The 9,093-nt window shown below is 58.2% G+C and overlaps 1 protein-coding gene across 1 annotated transcript; it reads right to left on the bottom strand.

Annotated features, from left to right (window-relative positions):
- Positions 1 to 6,405: 6,405 nt before the first annotated feature.
- Positions 6,406 to 8,933, bottom strand: NDUFA8 (NADH:ubiquinone oxidoreductase subunit A8). The gene is made up of 3 exons (XM_044439734.1): positions 8,848 to 8,933; positions 8,136 to 8,301; positions 6,406 to 6,543 (listed from the first exon to the last, which is right to left on the bottom strand). Exons 1-3 carry the CDS (start codon positions 8,931 to 8,933, stop codon positions 6,406 to 6,408), a joined length of 390 nt encoding a protein of 129 aa, XP_044295669.1.
- Positions 8,934 to 9,093: the final 160 nt, after the last annotated feature.

Here is a 9,093-nt window from a genome sequence, read left to right as displayed (position 1 = left end):
AAACGGAGGGGCGCTCTGGGGGTGGGGGGCGGAGGGCGGCGACAGCGCCTGGGCGCTGCATCTGCACCCCAAAGGCCCCGAGCCCAAGCAAGGGACCCGGCAGCCCCAAGGCAGGGAAAGGCCCCTCTTCCCCGCCGGGGGAGACAGTGCGGAGCGAGGAGGAACCAGCCCAGGGGAAAGACATGTTGACAGCTCTGCACCGCCGGCCTCGGAACAGCCACAAGAGGGCGCCCTCCAGGCGGTCACGGCGCTTGGCCGCTCCGGAAAGCAGGCTGCGGAGCGAAACCCCAGTCACCTGCCTCCGATGCAAGGCGCCAGGCAGGCTCCCTTCCCAGGGCGAGGCTCATTTTCGAGGGGACACCCCTGGGAAGGCAGCGGCCGAGGCCAGGGGGCTGCTTGGCCGCGGCACCCCTACTTGGGGATGCTCCCCGGCACCTGGCCTGGCTGGGCTTGAGGGGCACGGGGCAAAGGTGCGTCTAAATGCCCCGGTCCGCGGCGTGCTTTCAGCAGAGGCTACCAGTCACGGTTTACCTTTTGCCCACCGCCCTGCTGCTTGTCTGGCCGTTTATGAGTGAAGAGGGGAATTTGAACGAAATTGATTTGAGAAGCTGTGGGGGGGGGGGGGGGGGGCGGCCTTCAAGCGACGGGCAGGCCCGGGGGCCACATGAGCCTGAGCCCAAAAGAGCCCCACGCCGTAGCTTAAAGCCGTTCCTGCCACCATCACAACCGCAGGAGGGCCATCGCCACCTTTCAGAACTGGAAACGAAGCAGAGGCTGGGACAGGATCAACACGGCTGCGCAGAGGTCGGGGGAAAGGTGTGGGGCCCGATCTGGCCCAGGAGCTGCAACTGCCCTCACCGTCAGGCGCCCCACCGCTGCCACCTCTGCACTAGGTGCCGCCTTGAAAGCAGAGGGAGGAGGAGGAGGAGGCGGGAAAGAGCGGCGCGCGGCTGCTTGCCCCCCCTGCTCGGGGGGAACAGATTCCTTTGCCGTTCGCATTGTTCCAAAGGTTAAAAGCGTTGGGAAGTGGCCTTGGAAGCAGCGGGGCCGCTGCCTCCCCCAAACTGCGCAATTGCGATTCCCCGCTGGCCACCTGGACAGGTGGGGCTCTCCGCTGCAGCCGTGGGCACATTTCTCTCAAGCCCATGACCGATTATTTACCTTTTAAACCACGTGAGGGCATGAAGGACTGCAGCCAAGTCCCCAGATGTCACCACCCGATCTTAATTAACCTTCCCAGCCCACCTCCCCGCACAGGATCGGAGGATCTTCCAGCTGGAACGGTCTTCTGCACACCCCGTTGCTAGACTCCCACGGGGGACCTCGAACCGGGCACTGCAGCGCACGGGAGAACTCGCTTCTTCAAGCCTCGAATTCGGACTGAAGCTCCCTTCGTGTCCCGCTCTGTCCCTTCCATCCTGTGCCCACGGCCCACCGTCTCCCCGTATTTTCTGATCATTTTGGGCAGAGAAGCTTCCGTAGTTCCCCAGCTAGATGAGAATTGCAGGACTTCTCTCTGTCCAAACATGCACCTTCAGATGTATGTATTTAATTACACTGCTGTACCTCCCCAAAGGCAAAGCTCTCCGAGTTATTTATTTCATAAGCAACTGGATGCTATCCAATTGACCTCATGATTACGTTGCACGCTGCTTGGGAGCCCAGAAGAAAAGCCCTGTGCACGCTCAGACAGAAAAGAGCGCTACGTGGCCTCTTACAAAAATCAGCTCCACTGGTGGCTTGTCCACTGCAGAGGCCGGCAAGCCTCTTGGCAGGAACGCTTTGGCAACTGGTTCCCTGCCCTGGCCGTGTGTCGGAGTAGATGGCCGTTGTAAGGGAGAGAGGGCCGCAGTTGTGCGCCCGGTCAGAATTTGGACGCGTTTCTAAATGTAAGAGGAGATGAGAGGCAGGAAGAGATAAGCAGCTCTGGACAAATGTCTCTGTGAAATCGTGGTTACGATACCTGTCGGAAGAGCCCAGAACCCTCCCCAAAGAAACGCCCAGGAAGGTACGTAGCGGAGGCAGGAAAACCAAAGAGCCCGCTCTGCTGCACCGTGCCCCTCGCCTTGGCCGCCACCGCCTGCGTGCCACTTGCACGCTCTTCCGGGGACCCACGTGGCCTGGCCACAGACACCCACCCAGCGTAACAAGGAAGCACAGCTCCAGCCTGGAGCCCTGACACAAGCCGTTAACTTCAGGCGCGCCGTGATAAGCTCTGGCAAAGGTTATGGCCTACACCCGAGCTCAGGCGATGCGTTTCCACATTGCAGTTCTGCAGAAAGCAAGACCCCCATGATGAATTTGGCCTGGCCTGCTCTCTATCTGCCAAGGAAACGTCCTAGTAAATTCCTCCAAGATGGCTTTCCCTCTTAACTCCATCTTGACGTTTCATTGCTCTAAGGTTTCCAAGAAACCATTAAGGTTCCGGGGGGGAGGGGGGGAGCCGATGATTGACAAAAACATTAAGCGTAATGCTGAACAGACACAGCTCAGAACCAACCGCGGACCCCTAGAGGCGGCTTCCAGGAAAATGAGGACAACCCTCCGGTCTCGCCTTTCCAGCTACAAACGTGATCTGAAATGGAGCAGAGTGGCCTGCCCCAACCAAGAGCTCTCAGAATACCCCAGCCCTCATCTGCCACAGCCAGCATGAATCTGTACGATCAGGACTGTTGGTAGTCCAAACCTCCTGGAGGGCGCCAAGTTGAGCAAGGCCGGGTCAGAGGCAGTCTCAGGCCTAGAAGAAGAGAACCCCGGTGCCTCCTGGGTATGTTGACCTCCAACTCCCAGCACAGCCAACGTTCAGGGAGACTGGGAACTGAGGCCTGGAAGGGTGGGAGAGCCGCCAAAGCCCGCCATAATGCCTACGGGAAAAATACAAACATTCGGCTTTGTGTTTTGTCTGTAAGCGAAACCTCGAAGCGTGGGCTCTTCAGTTCAAGCTGCAGGACGCGAGGGTTCCTGCTGCTCACATCGCAGCTCCTGCTCCACCTCTCCTTCTACAGCACGGCAGTGACCAGCTCCTCGCCACGCAGGGCCGGTGCCGCAGGACTCTCCCCGGGCCCCAGCTGACGCAGTGTTGCAAAAGGCGAGCTCTGCGTCCCCCTGCGCATCTCCTAGCCAAACGACGCAGAAGCAGCACGTTTCAGCAGGTGCGGAGGAACTGGGAAGTTTGTAGAAGTGCACTTAATGAAAGAGCGGGGAGGAGGCTAGACAGACTGGCCCCGGGCCGTGGACGAGGTAAGAGACCCCAGACCAGACCAGTGAAAACTGAGCATTCTCAGCAGCCACGAAACGTGGATTGTTGGAGACGGAAAACTGACCGGGGGGGGGGGGGGGGGGGGGGGAGGGGGGGGGGGGGGGGGGGGGGGGGGGGGGGGGGGGGGGGGGGGGGAGGGGAAGGCGTACTGGGAGAGGACACGGATGCGGGAGCCAAACAAGCACCTCCCTCCCACCGTGCTGCAGCACTTCACTCTAGGTCCCGCTTGGTTATGTCCACCGAAATATTAAAGGCTGCTTTAATTTACAGCACAATTAAAACACACACAGTTGAAGAACCAGATGAGAGAAATCAGAAGCAGCTCTTCACTGTTTTTCTGGAGCGGCTGTTCATACGACTTTCCTATGAGGCGGAAGCCACGGACGGGGAGAGTCTGTGGGGCAAGAGGTAGCAGCACACCCGGCGTCTCGCGCCCGCGATTTAAGCCTCTGACGCCACCGTCTTGCACACTGTGCCCCAGGAGGGCCCTTAGGCAAGCAGCACAAGAGGATTAAAACAGAGTGGGCAGCTTTAGAGCCCAGGTGGGGGGCAAGCTCCCCACAAGCAGAAAGCTGGAAGAACGCTTCCCTTCCCCATGAAGCAGCTCCCCCTCCGAGGACGGGTGCAAGCGAGGGAGCCATTCCAACAGGGATTGCCCACGTGGCTGGAAGAGCTGCGGCCCCTTCCAGCAGCTGCCACCGTGGCACAGATGAATCAGGGCCAAAGGCACAGCACATCGAGAGCGCGCCACGTGATCTGCCACTGACGCATCAGACAGAAAGGTGGTCCCATGTCGAGAGGAGGACGAGGGAAGCCCAGTTGGGCCTCCGTCCAGGCGCAGGCGTGGGCTGTCGGACCCCTGCCTCTCAACTTCACCCACCTCAAAGGGTTGCTCAAGGATAACCGGGGGGGGGGGGGGCAAGGCCCTCCAGAGTTCCATGGAAGGGCGTGGAGAAGAAGAAAAAATACTAGACAGTTTTTTAAAAGGGGATTAAGTTTTACATGGGGGTGGCGGGTCAGGAAATCAGAGAGGGACCCACCCCAACATGACAATGAGGGCAGCGCTGCCTGAAGTGCCCACCTTGGCTTAATCGAGCCCAGATGTTCCCCTCAGCTCAGCTCGGCTCGCGTGCCTCTGGCCCACAGCACACTGCCAACGAATGGAAGGGCGGCTGGTAGGTTCTCGTATCGGGTTGCCCACCTCTGGGGAAAGCAGCGGGCGATGACGTTGTGGAAGAAGGAAAGGTCACACGCACAGCACATGGCAAGCCTCTCCAACGGGCCCGGCTCCCCGGCGTGGACGCGCACAACTCTGTCAGTTCAGCTGCATGCAATTTGGCTGCTCGGAACAGCCCCCCCCCCCCGCCCGCCCGCCCAGTATGAAAACCCCGCACAAGGAAAAGCAATCCTCCGCAGAAATAAGATACCATCTGCCCACAAGAAGGTTCTCGGGCTGACAGCTCGACTCTGCTGAGACAGTGCATGGATTCACTCACCGCAGCAGCAGCGCAAGAACAAGCTTCTCTAACCGAGCGTCCAAGATTAGGCCTGGTTGAAATCTGGACGGGCGACTTAAAATGTTGCGAACCGCCCAGAAAGCTTCGGCTATGGGCAGTATTAGAAGTGTAATGAGTACGAGGAAGTATCAAAAATTGGGAGGAGGGAAATAATCAGCCGGTATGGGAGGAAATTCCTAGAAACTAGGAAAGATACATTCTCAATGAAATCAAAACATGGCCACCACCCTGCCCTCTGCCTCCCCCCTCCCCCCCCCAAAAAAACAACCACCCAGAATAGCAAGGCTACACAACGCTAGACAAGCTACACAAGTGTTTGGTTTGGGGATTTAACCGCTCCAAAGCATAACCGATTTCTCAAAGACAAGGCTGTTAGGGCCCCAGAAGCATCCAGACAAACACACAAACACCCACCTGGTACTTTATTTTAAGGCCATTCGACTGTTTCAAACATTTGCACTCTGTATATTTTATCCGATTTGTAAACAGGTCTGTAATTACCTATGTTTTATTTACGTTCCCTTGATGTTGCGCCGATCTGTGTATACTTCGCTCAGCTTTGAGCTGTGATCCAGACAATGGCTGCTCAACGGTATTTCTTTAAAGGATATGCATGGTATGAAAAAGATTAGGACTACCAGCACGGTGTAAATGCTTCCTGTCCACAGTGTTTATACCACCCTTCATTTTATGTACCAAGGTTCTTTAGTTGCATGCCTACAATGTTAAAAATATTAATACTCGACGGACCAATTTGTAAGGCTCACTTTCTCAAAGAAAGGAAAAACGGGCAGGACGAGTACAAGCTAACGCCAAACTGAGAGCCGTCACTGCTCCCTTTTCAGAGGTACGATCACATAAGCACTGGATAAGGCACCAAACATCTCAGAAGCAGCCAAATTCCGAAATTCTCCTGTTCCTGGTGATTAACGGCAACCGGCCAAACATGTGTGGACAGTTAAAAAAATAGTAGAGATGTTAGAAAGTCACAGAAAAGGCCCTCGCATTTCTGTGGTAGAAAGAGACACCAACATGACTGCAGGCCGCTGAAAGAGCCACAGAAGACGTTCTGGTGCTGGCTGGAACCCGAAAGAGACTGTGGAAAGGGTGGAGTCACCGCAGATCACAGAAATGGAGCAAAAAGAGAGCGAGAGAGGAAAGCTTGCATTTGAGGGTGGAATTGGCTCGTACATTAAGGATGCTGCACGGAGGGCTCTGGATTCGAAACATCCTTCGGTATTCTTGACCAGAGCATTGAGAAAGACAAGGGTCAGAGGGTGAGAGAGAGAGAGCAGTGACCAAACAAGGAGAGCGCAGAAGAGTCCGTGGTGCAGTATCTTCCCCGAGTCTAGCCAACTGGGTTACCCACGAGGGCGATTTGTTTCCCTCACAGCAGCCTCAGGGAGACAACTCCGGCATTTTAGATCCAGAAGCAGAAAAAAGCAACACATTTCAGAAACAAAGCACCCACGCCGACGACAACACACACCAGGCAAGCCACACAGGTCAAAGACTAGATATTTAATGACCTCCGAGAACAGATGGCACCCTGCATACACCAGCGTATTCACACTCAGCAAGATGCTCGAAAGGGGCAAGGCGTCCTCTGCCACCCCCACCCCCTCCCTTTCACCAGTTCCAGAAGTACAACCGGCTGCCGTGCTTGGCGGGCTCCAGCTCGCCTTCAATGGGTGGGTTTGGCGGTGGTCTCGGCCGGGAATGATAAGGATTCTCAGGGACTGGCCGCTCCGTCTTCACTTTGGTGACCTGGAGGGGGCAAGAATCACATGGGAGCCTCCTGCATCACCCCAAGAGGCAAAGCAGCAGCGAAACCGGGATGCGCCACGAAGGCCAGGCCAGGCCAAGCCGCCCCAGCAGTGCAAGGAAGCACATCCATGCGAGCAGAGCGTTCTGCCGCTTCCTCAGAGCGAGCCAAACGTTTGGCACACCCGCCCCAGACGGCTTGCTGTGCTGGCTGCCCAGAGCACTGGAGGACGATGTTTGGGGACGAATTGGGACCACGGCTCCCCAAATCGCTGGTGCCCGCCCATTTTCAGTCAGGGAGCCAGATCCACTTTTGGAGACAAAATCCAGGGGAGGAACAGCGATGGTGCCCGGTCTACAACGCATTCGGCCTCGGGGGCGGCGGGGCAGCAGACGAATCAGATTCCTGCCCGCACAATGCTAACAGCCCCTCTGGAGAGGGGTCGGAGAGGAAGGGCAGCGAGGCCCGTCCACCCACACAACCCTGGGCTCAGAGGCGCTGCCAAGACCACCGCTGCACGGGCCTGGGACTGCAAAAGGGACAACCAGAGCGACCGACGCTGCCTCGGCCTCTGAGGCCTTCTGCACCAGAAGCAAGCCAATCGCATCGAGCGGAGGGTTCTGTGACCGGCCAGGCAGGGCAGCCACTTCACAAGTCGGCAAGGCATCCCCTGCCCCAGGCAGCCATCTTGGGAGAACACCCACGACTCACGCTCCAAATTCCAGATTTATTCCCCGACACAACAAGTGTGGGACTCCCTTACACTGACGGATGTTGTGGCTCCAACAGGCATTTCAGACAGGAAGAAATGCCGGGGATTCTGCACAGGTGCTCCAGCTGCAACGCAGGGGCCCCCGGAGTGAGCTGGGCCCTGGCCCTGCATTTCACCCTTCCCTGCCCCACCCACACTCGCAAGCACAGACAGTGGCCTCGCGAAGGCCAGGACCTGCCCCTTCCCTGTGCGACGTGCCTTCCATCGTCACAAAAGCACAGGAGACTGAAAGGGGGAAGCCGCACCTACACCCACAAGGTGCCGCACAAGCTTCCCTCAGACAAAGCAAGGCTGCCCACGGAGGACTGGAGCGGGGCAGACCAAACGCTTATGAGGTGCCTCTGTTTCAGGGGCTGCACAAGAGCCTCGGCCCTGCTTTTAGATCCCTGCACGTACAGTAAGTCCAGGGCTCTGGCAGAAGCAGGCCATCCTTTCCCTGCCAGGGCTGGGAGGGAGAAGGGGTGGCACACTCCCACTCGGCTCCGGCCCTGCCAACCGCAGGATTCGGCTCCACCTGCTACGGACAGGAGGCCTCCGACTGATCGATCGCATTGGAATGTGGTCCTCGCAAAAACCCAGCCGGCGGCCCAGCTCAGCAGCTAAGCCTCAGCCAAATGCGAAAAGCCCCTCAGAGGCCGAGGGCAAGCCGAGGCCTCCCCTCCCGAAAGACAAAAGAGAGGGGCGAGCAGCCTCCTTAGGCTCACCAGTGGGGAGGCCGAGAGAGACAAGCATGGGGGCAAGGCTGCGACACACACGGTGAAAGGGGAAGCAGAAAGCGTCTGGCGCACGTGAGAAACGACACCCGGCGGACTCAAGTGTTACCTTGGACAGCTGCCCCAGCTCCGGTCTCACCCAGCCCAGTTTCTCCAGCACACAATCGTCAAAGACCTTCTGTTGCTTCCGGCAGTGCTGCAGGTCCAGCAAGTCATTGCAGTCAATGCAGGTCCAGTACTGGGTGAACGGTTCAGCACAGTGCAGCTTGATCTGCCTATAAACCGCAAGGAGAGAGGCCACGCCCACCCGCCCTATTATTTGTGTACCGTTAAAGGCTTCCATAGGCCGTCCTTTACAGAAATATCTCAGGACGGCTCAGCCATTCAAAGCCCATTTAACACCTCTAGTGACATTCTTCACAGATGAAAACAGTAATACTACACAACACAATAAACAAACATCAAATAAAGCAAGTTTAAGCAAAATAAGCCAAGCAGAAGCGACTGGAACCATTGAACCTACTAACTTGCAACACGGTGACTACGTTAAAAGGTTTTGACCCGGCGCCGAAAGGAGCGCAAGCCCGGCGCCAGGCCTCCCTGGGTGCTTACTAAAAGGCACACGTCCCCGCGCACTGCAGAGTCACTGTGCCACGAAGGCCAGGTGGGCCACGATCCACCGACACGGCTGGTTTTCTGAAGGACGACGGGCCGACCCAACGCACCGGCCGCCCGCAGCCCGCCCCCGCGGCCCCCGGCTCCCAGCTGACCCTGCTGCGCCCGCACACGAGGCCGACGCGGGGCCGCGGCCTCCGGCGTACCTGAAGAAGTCCAGCGCGCACCTGTTCACCTCCCTGCCCTCCTTCAGGCACCTGCGCGGGTCCTTCTCCTCCCAGCGGCAGAGCATGAACTCCTTGTTCGGCCGGTCGCACTGCGAGCCGTAGTGGTGGGCCGCCGCCTTCAGCACGGCGGAGCTGACGTTCACCTGCGGGGCGAGCGAGGCGGTGAGCCGCTCGCCGGGCCGCCTCCCGCCCGCCCGCCCGCCCGCCCGGGCCTCCAGCCGCACT

This window comes from Varanus komodoensis, unplaced genomic scaffold, assembly GCF_004798865.1.
Source record: "Varanus komodoensis strain SLA01 unplaced genomic scaffold, ASM479886v1 scaffold36, whole genome shotgun sequence".
NCBI classification, from domain to species: Eukaryota; Metazoa; Chordata; class Lepidosauria; order Squamata; family Varanidae; genus Varanus; species Varanus komodoensis.
Note: the sequence above shows the minus strand (reverse complement) of the source record. Positions and strands in the feature narration are given on the sequence as shown.